We start from the raw sequence: 17,360 nt of genomic DNA, 5'->3' as shown, positions 1-17,360 counted from the left end.
TTTCTCACCTGCTTATATCGAAATGTCAGCTTGTCTTAGTTGGCCAAAATACACATGCCTCTGCCATTGGCATTCTGCAGAATGAAGTAAAACTGAAACTGAAAGAGGCCTAACAGTCATTGCTTAGGAAACAACAATTAGATTTTGTATTTGTGTTCTAGAGGAAACATTGGTTTCTATTTGCAAAATAAAAGTTCACACAACTGAGGCTGACAAGATTGTGAACTTTGACTGATCTGCGGACAGGGTGGGCTTAACTGGAGAATGGACTCGTAATGAGTCTCGGCTGTAAATGTTTTTTTTTTGTTCAAACTTTTTGTTATGTAGGAAGCAAATTCTCATGTTTACCTTGTGATTATGAAACGGTTTGAAACATTACCTGATTCAAAACTACTTTTTCCAGTGCATTAATGTATTTAGGCCAAATGTTTAAATATTTACTGGTGGAAAAATAATTGTATTTTGTATGAAAATAATTTTCTGTGATATTCATCTTTGAATTTGAACACAATGATATTATATATTTACTGTGAAATGCATTATGTTTTAAATACTTTGTTTCTGGGGGAATTAGGTTTGCAGAATGGCCTCTGACTACTCCAGAACGTGTGCAAGTCCAGACAACATACAGACTGGAGAGGCCCCAGTAGTGTCAGAAACCTGTGAGGTCTATGTCTGGGGTAGCAACAGCAGCCATCAGCTGGTGGAGGGCACTCAGGAAAAAATATTGCAGCCCAAACTGGCACCAAGTTTCGCAGATGCACAGACCGTAAGTCATTATATATTATTCTTACATCCCGATTGAGAGACATGTGGCATGATTTTATATGAGGTCAGAGTCTCTAACTGTCACCTTCTTTAACCAATCAAAATATGTTTCAAAATAGGCCCTCATGGCTTTCCTTAGGGTGCCAATTAATCAGTAAATTGATTGAATAGCCCGCCAGTCTATGAAGAATAGTAGTATGGAATATGTATTTCTGTGTGTGTATAACCTACTGTGTGTGTTTTTTTTTTTTAATGCTTCAATATTATGTAATAATTATCCACTTTGTTATTGAGTACAGTATTTCTAATGTGCTGTCAGTACATGGTGTACTGGTATAGATGAAGTCGTGTTTTGTGAATTTGAGAGAAAATGTTGCCGTGTATTGCTCTCCCGGGGACACTGTTGGGAAAAGATGACGAACAGAATGAAATGTCATCATCACTAAAGCAGACCAACTTTCAGTTTTAAAATATCTTAACCAGGTTTCTGTTGATAGCTGCATGGAGAAATTTATTTGCAGGAGGGAATATATACTGAATGGCCAAGGGGAATTGGGGAGGGGAAAAGATGCCATCTGTACAGAGCTCTTTCTCAGCCATGTACATCTTTGTAGATAATAGCAAGACTTAAATAATGCATATTTCTTATCATCTCTTTTCTTTTGACTGTGCCTTGCATTAAGTCCGCTTTCTCTCAGTATGCTGAATTAAAGTAAATAGAAAAAGCTTTTAAAAAGGACATTCATTTCAGACCGCTTAGCCTTCGCAGTTTCCGAAAAAAGTGGTTAAACTGAATTATTAATGAGCCTTCCACACACACACTGCTCATCCTTTTGATGTCTCTGCATGTCTAGATCGAGGCTGGCCAGTACTGCACCTTTGTCATTTCATCTGACGGGTCTGTGAGAGCATGTGGGAAGGGGAGCTATGGGAGATTGGGCCTGGGAGACTCCAACAACCAATCCACTTTAAAGAAGCTGACCTTTGAACCCCACCGAGCAATCAAGAAGGTGTCGTCCTCCAAGGGCTCAGACGGACACACGCTGGCGTTCACCACGGAGGGAGAGGTTTTCAGCTGGGGTGATGGGGACTACGGCAAACTAGGACATGGGAATAGCTCCACACAAAAGTACCCCAAACTCATCCAGGGCCCTTTACAGGGAAAGGTGTGTGAGTCAGGTTTCAGCACAGCATTGCTTGTGCAGCTGATGTGTATAAATATTACATTGACAGGAATTTAAAGTGCTTGAATTGAAATGTGTCCAGACTGTTATGACATTTGAAACAAGCCTTTCATATGCAGTATTCACACCCTTCTGCAATTAATTCTTGTTTACCTTTCCACCCATTGTAGAATTATGTATCTTGTGAATTCTTGCTACTTTTTCATGTGCTTGTAAACTAAATTGTCCCGACAATGAAATGCATCAAGGCCTAAGTCAGAAATCAGGGCAGGGACTCATCAGGAACAAAATGGAAGAACTATTGCTTTGATGATTTTGAACAAGTCTGTAAACTCTTGTTTTAGGAGGATTATTTGTATAAACTGTGTACCCTGACTTGATCACTCTTACCTTTTCAATATGGGTTCAGGTATATTTTAAGTGAAGTCTGAGAAGACCATGGTATGTGCGTGATGACAGTAGAGTGGTTTTCAGCCCTACTCTTCTAATAGTTCAAGTCTAATGAGTGAACTGCTACTGTGTTGGACAGGTGGTGGTCTGTGTGTCTGCTGGCTACAGGCACAGTGCTGCCGTCAGTGAGGATGGAGAGCTCTACACCTGGGGTGAAGGAGACTTTGGGAGACTAGGTACAAATTTGACTTCATTCAGAATAATCCAAGGCGTTTGTTTTAGTTTTCTATGGGATGTTCTAAAGTTGCAGTCATAATATATTTCAGAAATGACTAGTGGTCAGAGCTTAAATATCACTTTGGATCTAGTTCAAATCAGGTTCAGCTTGTTTACAGATTAAACACCGTCCCAAAGCAACAAAAAGTGTTATTCAAATGCAAGATGACAGCCTGTAACACATTGTGAGGGTGAATTTTATGCTTATGTACAGAAGCTTATCTGTCTTTTCTCCCTCTCTCCCTATGTTAAAATGTAGGTCATGGCGACAGCAATAGCCGAAACATTCCAACTCTGGTTAAAGACATTAGCAATGTTGGCGAGGTGTCTTGTGGCAGTTCACATACCATAGCTTTGTCAAAAGATGGACGCACAGTGTGGTCCTTTGGAGGGGGAGACAATGGTGAGTAGTAGCTAACATGTCCAGACAACGTATTGAAGGAAACCGAATCACATTAGGATATTCTTGGATCTAGTGTTTTTTTTAATTCTAAACTATGTAGATCATTTCACCCCTCTGGTGTCTTTACAGTTTCTGTGGAGTACAATTGTGAGTTTTGCTGCAGGGTTGACTAGAAGTGACAATGAATTGTGAAAGTGCCCTGTGCTATTGGAAATAGAATGGAATGTAACTGTTTTAATATAGTTTTTATTATGTCTCCCTGCAGGGAAACTTGGACATGGTGATACTAACAGAGTGTACAAGCCCAAAGTTATTGAAGCCTTGCAGGGCATGTTTATTCGCAAAGTATGTGCAGGAAGCCAGTCTTCGCTTGCACTCACATCTACAGGACAGGTATGTCTGCAAGAAATGACAAAGATCCTTAGGCTCATACTCAGCTTGCTTCTGAGAATTGCAGGATGCAGAAATGTCAACATTTAGAACATAAAGGATCATTAACCTTAGAGATGGAACAGGGGAAATAATTTTGCAATAGTGTAACTTTAATCCTGGTCACTAGTAAACCAACTTTTTGTCTCCTGGGAATTTATGTATTTTTTTCATTTATATATTACATTTTCATATATATTACTTTAACAGAAAAGACCAATTGGAATGTAAAATAAAGGCTTACTAAAATGTTGTACAATACATAACCAGTTTTGAGGACATTGCTGCCGTGTGAATCACCTTATACAGGCTTTCAGGAATTTGAGCCAAAAAAACAGCCATTGCGTATTTTATTTCATACGTTGTTACCCTTGACTCGTGTTGATATATATGCCAACAGTGATGACTTGCAACCTTCTCTTCTCTTTGTGTAGATATGTGTAAGAAGCATAAACCCAGAAACACTCCCTGGCTTGCCAATGTCTGCCTGGCTTTAACTAGGAAAAAGCTTAGAAATCACAGTGTTTTCACATAGAGTTCCTTCAGGTTTCATCATCCTTGTTGGCAGGGTTTTAGAGTTCAGGCTTTTACTTTTTCTTTACCACAGTATGAACCAGTCAGCAGTTCTCCAGGCTTGGGGTCATGTTTGACGATTTATGCGAAATGATGGATTCTGTTTATATCTTAAGTGAACTCATTGCTGGTAATGGTTTGTGTTTCACCCAAAGTCAGAATTGTATTGTGAATCTCTGAGTTATGCAGTTTTTGAAATGTCACCAACCCCCATCCCTTTGAATTGTAGGTATATGCATGGGGTTGTGGAGCCTGTTTAGGATGTGGCTCTTCAGAAGCTACCGCACTAAGACCAAAGCTGATTGAAGAACTGGCCACAACAAGAGTCGTAGACATTTCTATAGGGGACAGTCACTGCCTAGCCTTATCACATGGTAAGTGTGATCTTTAGTGATGCATGACCTTGCAGAAAGCTCTGTTTGTTGATGGCTCTTGACTTTCTATACTGAAATTGAGTGTTCAGATGCTTGCTTTCATAGTAAAATTTGTAAAAAAAAAAAAAAAAAAAAAAGACTACATTGTGCTATTGTATATATCAACAAGTATTTGAAATTAATATGTAGCCTGCTAATAACTGTCATTTAAATGGATCCAGGCACAATACTTACACTTGTGTATAATCAATCTTTTGGAACATTGTTCATTGCAGTAGTCAGCATGCTAAAATAGAAACCATATGTGTGTGAGCTTTCATATTTACTGTCTTTTAAAACTGTCTACTTATCCCCTGATTCGGTATTCTACAAAACCCGTTGTTGCATCAATTAATCATAACTAATGTTCTTTCATAATTGTAGATAATGAGGTATATGCTTGGGGCAACAACTCAATGGGGCAGTGTGGCCAGGGAAACTCCACCGGGCCCATCACAAAACCCAAGAAGGTTATTGGCTTGGATGGGGTGGCCATTCAGCAGATATCCGCAGGCACTTCGCATAGTCTAGCTTGGACAGCTTTGCCAAGGGACAGGTAAGTAAAGGAATATTTGAAAACATCTTACATTTTTGTAATGCTCCAACAGCATTCTCAACAAACACCCATACATTAACAGTTAGTTCCTCTACGGGTTCACGAGCAAGACTGTTGAATATTTTCCTTCTGAGTCACCTGCCTCCTTATAGATTTTAGGTTTTGGGAAAATGCTGAATTGTGCTCTTCGTTAATTCGTGATGAGAAATGGTCATCTTATTGTCTTTTTCATGTGTTCAATTAAAGGCAAGTTGTTGCTTGGCACCGACCATACTGTGTGGATTTAGAAGAAAGCACTTTCTCACACCTGCGTTCCTTTCTTGAGCGCTACTGCGACGGCATCAACAGTGAGGACCCGCCTCTGCCCTTCCCCTCCTCAAGGTGAGTCCAACTCTGTAAGCGGAAGAGCTGTTTTTGCCTATATAAAAAGAAATTCAAATGTTACTTGTCAGATATATATATATATTTTATTTTATTTCCACAGTACCCTGGGCATCTGCAGTAGTCTTTGTACATGAATAATCATAATCTGCACATAAAAGATGTACATGCACTGAAGAATTCATCAGAGCATTTTAAATCTGTAACTTTTTTTTTTTTGGTCTTTCATGTGCCAGTTTTGAAACAATTTCAAATGGTTAGAAAGGTGTATTATATTTGATTAAATGTATTGATTTTATTTTCAGGGAACATCATCATTTCCTTAAGCTGTGTCTCAAGCTCCTGTCTAACCACCTTGCCCTGGCCCTCGCCGGAGGGGTGGCAACAAGCATTCTTGGTCGACAAGCAAGACCTCTGAGGAATTTGCTTTTCAGACTGATGGATTCATCAGTGCCTGATGAGATCCAAGAGGTGAGAATTGAGATTGCTTAAATTATACACATTTTCCATGAAGTTCCTAGTGAATGTTTATGCTTCGTTGCTGTTATTATTCAGTTTGTAAGCTGTTTACATCAATCTAAAGAGACATCCTGTTGAGACTTAGATCATGTTATGCATTAACAGGTAGAAAAGTTATGCAAATTAAAACTTAGTTACAAGAACTGATCCCTTCCTCATTTTGTTGTTTTAAAAAAAAAGTTTTCCTGTATAGTTGTAGAGCACGTGAAGCTTTTTTGTCAGAACAGAAAAAATAAAGGGAGTTTAACAGAATTTTAACAATCTGAGATCTTCATGAAGAATCTCTTGCAGATCTTGCCTTAACCATGCTGATCGATATATTTATTCAGACTCCGAAAATCAAGTAATGGAAGCTTGGCTTTAGAAAAGGAAATGATTATTCTTTTTCTTTTTCTCCAGCCTTATACCTATAATACAGTGCATACATTTCAAGTTAATTACATAATCTTTGCTATTTATGATTTCTAATCTGAGACCTACATAAATGGTTTACAATCTGTTCTCAGCTTTTAAGAAGTAGGCTTGCTGCAGCACAAGTAGATTAACTGTCAGCCTCAGATATCGAATGAGTCACTTCAGTAGTAGGGCAAAGAAGAGGGAAGAATGCCATTTTCAAATCTATGGTCAAACCTATTTCACAAAAAATAATATAATTGTGTAGATGTTCTTTTAGTTTGACGTCTAACAGTTTGGAAATGCCTGTAAGCTAAATTTTAAATGTTTTTGTTTCTTCTGCACCAGGAAGTTGTATTTATAATGAAACCTTGTTGTTTTTCAGGCTGTTATAGAAACACTTTCAGTGGGAGCCACCATGTTGCTGCCTCCCCTACGAGAGAGAATGGAACTACTCCACTCTCTACTGCCTCAAGGTCCTGATAGATGGGAGAGTTTATCTAAAGGACAGGTACACCTTTGTTAATAGTGGCCATGTATAAGTAGAAACCATGAAGCCATGAAGTATAGACACTGAGAGATATTGTTCGGAGGCCATTTGACGCAATCTTCTCCTTCTGGCAAATCCATCCAGTGGCTGGACTGGAATGGTGACGATCCTATTCGGAAACTTTATCTGCAGTATGACATGGAAGTTGTCTGTAGTTCATAGGTTCACTATAACAGAGACTCACAGATTGCCATTTGTTAACCCCACCCCCTACACACACACACACTTTATAAAAACACTGTGCTGCTGTTGCCAGGAAACTGGTAGAAGGGCCTAGAAAAGCAACCTTTATTTGAATGAAAATAACTAATTCACGGTGCACTGCTTTACTTGGCATTGAATCTTTGATGCACTTCTGTATCACGGAAGTCAGCCTTTATATGACTAATTGGCATCTGACTTTTACATAAATGATTGGTCTACTTCATTAGCTGAACATCTCACCAAAAATAAAACCTGCAAAGTACTTGGAAAAAAACACAACGATTGTGATATTCTTTGTCTTACGTGTTGTTTAGAGGATGCAGCTGGACATCATCCTGACCAGCCTTCAAGATCACACGCACGTGGCTTCACTGTTGGGGTACAGCTCCCCTCCTGATGCTCCCGAAGCTCTTGGTTCTGGTATGGGATTTGGAGCCCCTTTAGACCCTTCCTACAGCTCTCCTGGGAGCCACCCTGACACCCACCTGGCAGAAATCCTCATGAAAACCCTGCTGAGGAACCTCGGCTTTTACACCGTAAGTGGGTTGTTGTAGGCTAGGCATACCCAGCACATTCTCCTTAAGAAGACACCTTTGAAAGCAGATTAACACCCCATGCTCCTGCACTCTTGTGTTCACTGTTCCTGGTCATAGTGCACTGTCGGTATTGGAAGTTACATTAGCGAGTATCTTCAAATACTTGCCTACAGTGAAACATGTCACTTTAACTACAGCTAATTTGAAATTTGACACCGATGAATTGCCGGAATGGATATTTGACTACTAGCCATACTTAAAATTAATTGACAGATTGCTATCTCAGCTGTACTCATGAAAGATGTTTTCATTGTCCCCCCATCAGACTAATAAACAGGAAAAGATGTGAAAAAATTGTCTTTTGTTAGACGTGTTTCATGTGATGGCTTTGTTTTCCATTCTGTTGGTGCAATCATTGCATATTAGGATCAGGCCTTTGGGGAGCTGGAGAAAAACAGTGACAAACTACTTCAGGGCACGTCCTCTTCAGACAGCAGCCAACCTGCTCACCTGCATGAGCTGCTGTGCTCTCTGCAGAAACAACTCCTGGCATACTGTCACATCAACAGTGTGACGGAGGTAAGAGCAGAAGGACATGGTCACTGTGATACTGTTTGTTTATAAGACACCCTCTTCCTATTTCAGTTTGCTATCCACTGCAAACCATTTGATTGGAACAAATGACTGATATTTACCTCTGTGTGTGTCATAGTAGGAATGCACCCCCTAGATGCATTATTACACATATGCCACTCAATGAATTGTGGATAGTTATGTCTATACCTGTTTTTTTATCCAGCAAGGTTAAAAGAATTTGGGGTGCACTTTTAAGTATGCTGTCAATGACAACGCATTAGAAAGCCCTTGTGTTGTGCCTTGCTGTACATTTCCATAAAGGCTTTAAGAGAGAACTTTTTATTTTTTTTCTCTCCTGCACAGAATTCCAGCAGTGTCGCTTTGTTACATAAGCACCTGCAGCTCCTGTTACCTCATGCAACCGATATCTTCTCCCGATCTGCCACTCTCTTGAAGGAGAGCTCATGGAATGGAAGTGTGCGAGAAAAGCTGAGAGGTAGCTTGACCATTTTCACTGGGAGTAGCTCACAGAATACTGCATATAGCATTTTATTGTCTTGTGTAACAAGGAATTTAGTTCTGAGTCACCAAATCTATAGAGTACCAACTTTTGTAAGTCGCCCTGGACAAGAGCATCTGCTAATAAATAAATAATAATAATACCAACTGAGGTTGTGTATTGTAAGTGATTTCTTGTCATGTGTAAATGAATATGCTAGTACCTTCCTACGATTAACCAGTTCTAGTGCTTTTCTAGAGAGTTGTAGTTTTATAATTTTCATTGTACTTGCCTTATTGTATCCTCCGCCCCCCCAAGTCTTTTGCCTTAAATTATTCCATTATCAGTGAGGACCCAATCCTTGCAAAAGTAGCATTTCTCAGGTTTCAGTCTGCATCCTAATAGGCAGTTATCGCAAAAATGCATCTTATGAGCTTTTCCAAGATCTACAGTGCCTTGCAAAAGTATTCACCCCCCTTGGGATTAAAATTTATTTTTTTGGGGGTTTGAATCATTTGATATACACAACATGTCTGCCACTTTGAAGATGCAAAATATTTTTTATTGTGAAACAAACAAGAAATAAGGCAAAAAAACAGAAACCTTGACCATGCATAACTATTCACTCCCCCAAAGTCAATACTTTGTAGAGCCACCTTTTGCAGCAATTACAGCTGCAAGTCTCTTGGGGTACGTCTCTATAAGCTTGGCACATCTAGCTACTGGGATTTTTGCCCATTCTTCGATGCAAAACTGCTCCAGCTCCTTCAGGTTGGATGGGTTCTGCTGGTGTACAGCAATCTTTAAGTCATACCACAGATTCTCAATTGGATTGAGGTCTGGGCTTTGACTAGGTCATTCCAAGACATTTAAATGTTTCCCCTTAAACCACTCAAGTGTTGCTTTAGCAGTATGCTTATGGTCATTGTCCTGCTGGAAGGTGAACCTCCGTCCCAGTCTCAAAACTCTGGAAGACTGAAACAGGTTTCCCTAAAGAATTTCCTTGTATTTAGCGCCATCCATCATTCCTTCAATTCTGACCAGTTTCCCAGTCCCTACTGATGAAAAACATCCCTGCAGCATGATGCTGCCACCACCATGCTTCACTGTCGGGATGGTGTTCTCGGGGTGATGAGAGGTGTTGGGTTTGTGCCAGACAAAGCTCAATTTTAGTCTCATTTAACCAGAGTACCTTCTTCCATATGTTTGGGGAGTCTCCCACATGCCTTTTGGCGAACAGAAAAAGTATTTTCTTATTTTTTTCTTTAAGCAATGGCTTTTTTCTGGCCACACTTCCGTAAAGCCCAATGTACGGCTTAAAGTGGTCCTGTGGACAAATACTACAATCTCCGCTGTGGAGCTTTGCAGCTCCTTGAGGGTTATCTTTGGTCTCTTTGTTGGCCTCTCTGATTAATGCACTCCTTGCTTGGTCTGTGAGTTTTGGTGGGCGGCCCTCTCTTTGCAGGTTTTTTGTGGTGCCATATTCTTTCAATTTTGTAATAATGGGATTAATGTTGCTCCATGGGATGTTCAAAGTTTTGGATATTTTTTTTATAACACAACCCTGATCTGTACTTCTCCACAACTTTGTCCCTGAAGTGATTGGAGAGCTCCTTGGTCTTCATGGTACCGCTTGCTTGGTGGTGCCCTTTGCTCAGTAGTGTTGCAGACTCTGGGGCCTTTCAGAACAGGTGTATACACTCACCTAAAGGATTATTAGGAGCACCTGTTCAATTTCTCATGAATGCAATTATCTAACCAACTAATCACATGGCAGTTGCTTCAATGCATTTAGGGGTGTGGTCCTGGTCAAGACAATCTCCTGAACTCCAAACTGAATGTCTGAATTGGAAAGAAAGGTGATTTAAGCAATTTTGAGCGTGGCATGGTTGTTGGTGCCACACGGGTCGGTCTGAGTATTTCACAATCTGCTCAGTTACTGGGATTTTCACGCACAACCATGTCTAGGGTTTACAAAGAATGGTGTGAAAAGGGAAAAACATCCAGTATGCGGCAGTCCTGTGGGCGGAAATGCCTTGTTGATGCTAGAGGTCAGAGGAGAATGGGCCGACTGATTCAAGCTGATAGAAGAGCAACTTTGACTGAAATAACCACTCGTTACAACCGAGGTATGCAGCAAAGCATTTGTGAAGCCACAACACGTACAACCTTGAGGCGGATGGGCTACAACAGCAGAAGACCCCACCGGGTACCACTCATCTCCACTACAAATAGGAAAAAGAGGCTACAATTTGCACAAGCTCACCAAAATTGGACAGTTGAAGACTGGAAAAATGTTGCCTGGTCTGATGAGTCTCGATTTCTGTTGAGACATTCAGATGGTAGAGTCAGAATTTGGCGTAAACAGAATGAGAACATGGATCCATCATGCCTTGTTACCACTGTGCAGGCTGGTGGTGGTGGTGTGATGGTGTGGGGGATGTTTTCTTGGCACACTTTAGGCCCCTTAGTGCCAATTGGGCATCGTTTAAATGCCACGGCCTACCTGAGCATTGTTTCTGACCATGTCCATCCCTTTATCACCACCATGTACCCATCCTCTGATGGCTACTTCCAGCAGGATAATGCACCATGTCACAAAGGTCGAATCATTTCAAATTGGTTTCTTGAACATGACAATGAGTTCACTGTACTAAACTGGCCCCCACAGTCACCAGATCTCAACCCAATAGAGCATCTTTGGGATGTGGTGGAACGGGAGCTTCGTGCTCTGGATGTGCATCCCACAAATCTCCATCAACTGCAAGATGCTATCCTATCAATATGGGCCAACATTTCTAAAGAATGCTTTCAGCACCTTGTTGAATCAATGCCACGTAGAATTAAGGCAGTTCTGAAGGCGAAAGGGGGTCAAACACAGTATTAGTATGGTGTTCCTAATAATCCTTTAGGTGAGTGTATATACTGAGATCATGTGACACTTAGATTGCACACAGGTAGACTTTATTTAACTCATTATGTTACTTCTGAAGGTAAGTTTTTAATATTTTAGAATTTTTTTAAACTATTTTTTTTTTTCATTTCACTTCACCAATTTGGACTATTTTGTGTGAATGTCCATTACATGAAATCCAAATAAAAATCAATTTAAATTACAGGTTGTAATGCAACAAAATAGGAAAAACGCCAAGGGGGATGAATACTTTTGCAAGACACTGTATGGTAGTTGGGGTTTGTGAGATCAGCCGTTTTCTTCGTGAAAAGCTCCCTGAAATAATGCAGGTTTTTTTTCTGGGCTATTGCAGATGTGATCTATGTGTCAGCAGCTGGCAGTATGCTGTGTCAGATCATTAACTCGCTCTTGCTGCTACCTGTGTCGGTGGCACGGCCATTATTGAGCCATCTGCTGGACCTACTCCCGCCACTTGATCGCCTCAACAGACTGCTGCCAGCTGCAACCCTCCTGGAGGATCAGGAGCTCCAGTGGCCTCTCCACGGTAAGGGCTCTGACTGAGGAAGAGGAGGGCCCTTCAGCAGTCAGCCAGGGAATGAGCTGCTTCTGACAAGAGCCAGGCACTTACTCAGACCTGTCCTGAGTTCAGAGAAAACAACCCCTCAAATGAGGTTTGGCAAATGTAAATCCTCATTGAATATCAGTGTTAATTTAGGAATTTGAAGTAGGTGGGCATTATTCAGTGATTACTCCCTGTAAAACCTTGAAATCAGAAACATTACAGATTCTACACCAGATCAAAAATGAGGTGAGAACAAAAAAAACTAATGAAAAACTTATTTTTAAATTTAACTGCAGTGTTACAAAGTGCTAAATAGGAGACTAAATTAGACAGTTTTAACCAACTAGTTTGCTTTGTAAATCCTGGTTTATCCCCCCCCACCTACTCCCTGTAAAGTTGTTGTGATATTACTGTCCTTGCAGGGACTCCTGACTTTGTGGACCCTGCAGGAGCACCCCTGCCCCAGCCTGCCCAGTCATGGGTATGGCTGGTGGACCTGGAGAGGACTACAGCCCTGCTGGTGGGCCGCTGCCTGGGAGGGATGCTGCAGGGCCCCGCCACCTCCCTGGAGGAGCAGGACACCGGCTACTGGCTCAAAACACCGCTCTTCGGCAATGGCCTGGAGATGGACATCCCACAGCTGGGTGAGCTCTCCTTTTATAGAGCACAGGCATTGCACAATGACATCCGGTCAGGAATCTTTAATGGCGGTAATATCAATGCATAATTAGATTCTCTTTTAGCACGATCACATTACATTTGTCCTGCAGATTTTTTTTGGATTTTGCATTCATGGACAAAAGCTGTACATTCTCACATTATTTTCCTTTTGAAAGTCTAGAGATGCGTGAACTATGTATAAATGTGTGTGCACACGTTCCTTTTGTTGAAAGGGTTTTCTTATTCCACAGTTTTCCTACATAACTTCCATAACTTCCAATTGGTTCCTGTTTACTGCTTCATTGTTTTATTCTATGTTTATATATGCTTCTGTATAGATAAATGCATAAGCTCCCTATTGGAAGTGGCCCTCTCTGGGAATGAAGAACAGAAGCCCTTTGAATGTGCTCTTCGTCCTGAAATGGCAGTGCTAGTTGACTTGGCCTTGGGATCTACCAAAGAACCTACTAATAGCCTGTGGATCAATATGCTGGACTATGCTATTAGCAAAGGTAAACATTGAGTTGTGTCCATTAAATACATGTTCTCTGAGATTTCCTGTTTGTTGTAATCATTGAGTTTCTATAACAAACAAGGAGAATACATTTTCTCCCATTGAAATCAAAATTTGTTCAATATATTGAGAATATATTACATGCCAACTACACGATCGTGTTCTGTATGAATTCCTAAGACAATCCTTCCTTTGCTTAGAACATGAAATGCCCACAAATGATTTCAATGGACTTGCTTATCCATTGAATTAAACAACATTCTTTATTTGCCCTTTGTTTCAGATTGGGACAACGCAACCCTCAGTAATGAATCACTTTTGGATACAGTTTCCAGATTTGTTCTGGCCGCGTTACTGAAGCACACAGGGTTACTGAATCAGGCCTGTGGGGAGGGAAGGTAATGAAGCATATTTCTAGTCAAACTGGTTCTCTGTTGACTCGTTTACATTATCATGTGATAGTGTATTCTGACTCCTTTTTATTTATTCTGAGAAATTAAAAACTTGGCTTTCTTCATTGGCAGTTCAGTGCAATGACTGCTGCATCTTGTCAGGTGCTTTTAATTTCTGAGAGGGGGAACTACATAAATATTAGGAGCTGTTTTGTTTTCAAATGAACTGGAAGCCACAAATCTACATTGGCCTCAGATGAAACCCAGTTGATGTTTTCTGGGGTTATGTTTTAATTGTTTGAAACAGGTTTTTTTTAAATCATACATATTTTATTATAATGCAGGAATTTGTAGATGCAAGATAGTGCCAGCGTTCAATACGTTTACAAACCCTATCTTCATACCATAGGTACCAACCTTGCAAGACCCTGGCAGAAGTTTACCGCAGTGTTTATAAGGTCCGAAACCGCTTACTGGCATGTAAGAACATGGAGCTCATTCAAACACGGTCATCCTCCAGGGAGAGAAGGGTAAGCTTAAAGTTCTTCGAAGACATTTGCCTACTGCAGACCACATTTATAAAAAATAATAATAATAATAAATAAAAACCTGAATGTGAACTACATTCATTTTGGCTTGTAAAATGGTACTTAATAAATTGATATAAGATCCCATATCTTACATTTCCATGAGTCACGAATATCTGTGCTATATATGTCCTTAAAATAAACCGTAAAATGTACCAGCTGTGTTTTGGTGTTGTGCCCTCAGTTATAATACTTGTTAACAAATGTAGGACAGTTGTAGAATGTACTGCTGAGGGCTTCAATTGCTTCCATCTTAAATAACAAAAGCTCATCAAGGTGCACAGTACCTTTGCTGACTGGCGGACATGCGACTGGCATGTGATAGATTTCAGAAAACCAAGATTCCCTGGAGATCGACCCCCAGGAGCGGTCATTCACGCGCACCATCGACGAGGAGGCGGAGCTGGAGGAGCGGGCGGACCGCGAGCGGGAGGAGGGCCACCAGGAGCAGGACGAGGACGAGGACGAGAGGGAGCACGAGGTCATGACTGCTGGGAGTGAGTACTGCTCTGCGCAGGGCCACACTTACTGTCAACGCTTCAGTGCTTCAGCTCAGTGGTTTTGCAAAGCAGGTCTTGGCAGAGCTACACACACACAGGAAGGAAAAGATTAGGAACTAAGAAAGATTGCAATATTGGTTTTGGTGGTGATCATCTGTTGACATCTGCACTCTCCAACCAGAAATCGCAATACTACAGTTCAGCATTTTTTTTTTTTTTTCCCCAAACATAAATGACACCGACTCTTGTAACAAAACTGTGATGGTGTTTTGTAGATTCAACACTCATTGTGAAACATGTTATTAGTCTGCATGTGAAAACATGCAGAGTACTGTTCTCTTACAAAATCTTTTTTTTGTATTATTCTTCTGCCGTTCGTCCGGACTGCTGCTACTCCTACAATTCTTAACCTACACATACCAAACTTCACACACTTCCTCGTCCTGATACTGTTCAGGTTGCTTGTGCTTTTTGTAGGGCTAGGAGTGATATTTTCTGAGTTATGATAGATTTAAAACCCCAAAAATCCCATTGACTTCAATGGTGGAATGGATTCTCGCGCACAGACCGGCCAACTGAACAGCCAGTAGCCGATCAGCGTTGGTTATGCAAATTACGGCCCAGTCAGTAGCCAATCAGCGGTGTCGGTGCCCAGAGTTTGATCCCTCCCTCCCTGTCTCTCCTGTACTCTGCGCCTTGCGCGTTGCACTGGGACTTCCTGTTGCAGTCCTCATATCGTATAGTATTTGATTTCTGTATTAACTACTGTATTGTTCTAATACTTATACCACTTCTACTACTAATAATAATTCTACTACATTAAATACGTGTATGTGGGGCTTTAATACAGATTATTTGTAATGTTATTATTCCACATTATTCAGTCTTGTCACAACTTTGCTTTACGAGACTTGGTTAGAAAAAACCCTATATATCTCCGTTTATTCCCTATAATGTATTTTATGTTTTCTATGATTTTTCCTTGCTTTTAATACGTTTTTTACCATATGATATCTATGATATTTGAATTGCGCTTATATTTTGTAAGTCGCCCTGGATAAGGGCATCTGCTAAGAAATAAATAATAATAATAATATTCGTTTAATACTGTTTTATATACTATTTATTCCACTGCTACTACTAATATAGGGGCAGCATTGTGGAGTAGTGGTTAGGGCTCTGAACTCTTAACTGTGGGTTCATATCCTGGGTGGTGCAGTGCTGTTGTACCCTTGAGCAGGTGCTTCACTGAGATTGCTCCAGTAAAATGCCCAGCTATATAAATAGGTACAAATGTAAGTCGCCCTGGATAAGAGCGTCTCCTAAATGACAAATAATGTAATGTAATTTAAAATTACATTTGTTTAATACTGCTTTATATACTAATACGTATTCCACGTAGGTTACTAATAATAATCACACTACTTTAAATTCGTATATATCTGGGACTTTAGTATGAGCGCATTCCTGTTTACAAGTAGAGCCAGAGTTTACGTGCCTTTGTGAACCTACTAATGAAGGTAACGAAAATGTTACGCTATTAATCCCTAGTATAATATCCCATTGTGCTTTGTGTTAATAGAGTTTAACATTACATGTATGTATTTAATATAATAACTTTAAATGCAAACTTTAAACTTACTCTTTTGAATAATACCTGTCTTTTAAATTCATAATAAGTGAATATAAGCAGATCGTAATCATACATTTTGTCAGAACATATCCATCCTTTATTCATAGTATTAGAATGTATGCATAGTAATGGTATGTTTAAAGCACGTCATGAGATAAAGGTAATAACGATATAACAATAATGGTTTAAAATAAAGTTCCCACAAAACAGTGCCAAATATAACATTAGAGAGCCCTTCCTTCACAACCAGCAGTGTTGTATACTATAGGATACTGTATTACCTTATGTATTATAGTTATTACTACAGTAGTACAACACGTTATACTTTATTATACCATAATACACTGTTATACTACAGCATACTGTAGTAGCTTGATATACTACAGTACACTTTTATACTGTAGTATACTGTGATATACTATAGTACACTTGAATACTGTAGCACCTTGTAATATATTTTTTCAACTATCGTTTTCTTTCTAATTGAAACTTATGTTTAAATCCACCTGGACTTTAGGGCAATTATGGTTATGTTTACAGTACATGAGAATTAACCAGTAAGTTGACAGTTGTGTGTTCTCACAGCAAACTACAGTATGAAACTGCCCTAGAGGAGGAATGCAGATAAAAACTGTAGTTTGTCATGGCTTGCATGAGAGGATATACATGGCTGCTAATATACAAGCCTACATTCTGAACACTTTGCAGAAACTTAGCTTTCTTTAATAAACTCTCTATATATTATTATTATTATTTAACATCATGCAGTACATGTGGAAATTCTCGACCACAAAATTGTGACAAAAGGGTGTGCTTACGTTTTTTGTCTAATCTAGATTTTTTTATAGGGGGGGACAAAAAACACATTGTAATGTTTTATATATTACCTGTGACATGTTTGCTGCACTGCACTGGCTTGTCTAACCAGCAATTTGTCTCTGTGTTGCA

The 17,360-nt window shown here is 39.9% G+C and overlaps 1 protein-coding gene across 6 annotated transcripts in view; it reads left to right on the top strand.

Moving 5' to 3' along the window:
- herc1 (HECT and RLD domain containing E3 ubiquitin protein ligase family member 1) overlaps positions 1-17,360 on the top strand; it is a 70,096-nt gene that overhangs the window by 8,071 nt on the left and 44,665 nt on the right. For all 6 annotated transcript variants that reach the window (XM_066701797.1, XM_066701796.1, XM_066701795.1 and 3 more), the window contains exons 4-22: positions 575-769; positions 1,623-1,934; positions 2,482-2,578; positions 2,878-3,021; positions 3,287-3,414; positions 4,253-4,397; positions 4,821-4,992; positions 5,239-5,373; positions 5,679-5,844; positions 6,671-6,796; positions 7,354-7,575; positions 8,002-8,154; positions 8,515-8,647; positions 11,917-12,108; positions 12,549-12,770; positions 13,125-13,298; positions 13,584-13,698; positions 14,102-14,222; positions 14,605-14,776. In XM_066701797.1, coding sequence (XP_066557894.1) covers positions 575-769; positions 1,623-1,934; positions 2,482-2,578; positions 2,878-3,021; positions 3,287-3,414; positions 4,253-4,397; positions 4,821-4,992; positions 5,239-5,373; positions 5,679-5,844; positions 6,671-6,796; positions 7,354-7,575; positions 8,002-8,154; positions 8,515-8,647; positions 11,917-12,108; positions 12,549-12,770; positions 13,125-13,298; positions 13,584-13,698; positions 14,102-14,222; positions 14,605-14,776 — 3,124 coding nt within the window. The remainder of the gene's footprint in view (positions 1-574; positions 770-1,622; positions 1,935-2,481; positions 2,579-2,877; positions 3,022-3,286; positions 3,415-4,252; positions 4,398-4,820; positions 4,993-5,238; positions 5,374-5,678; positions 5,845-6,670; positions 6,797-7,353; positions 7,576-8,001; positions 8,155-8,514; positions 8,648-11,916; positions 12,109-12,548; positions 12,771-13,124; positions 13,299-13,583; positions 13,699-14,101; positions 14,223-14,604; positions 14,777-17,360) is intronic.

The sequence above is a fragment of the Amia ocellicauda genome, chromosome 4, assembly GCF_036373705.1.
Source record: "Amia ocellicauda isolate fAmiCal2 chromosome 4, fAmiCal2.hap1, whole genome shotgun sequence".
NCBI classification, from domain to species: Eukaryota; Metazoa; Chordata; class Actinopteri; order Amiiformes; family Amiidae; genus Amia; species Amia ocellicauda.
This window is presented reverse-complemented; position numbering and strand designations above follow the sequence as displayed.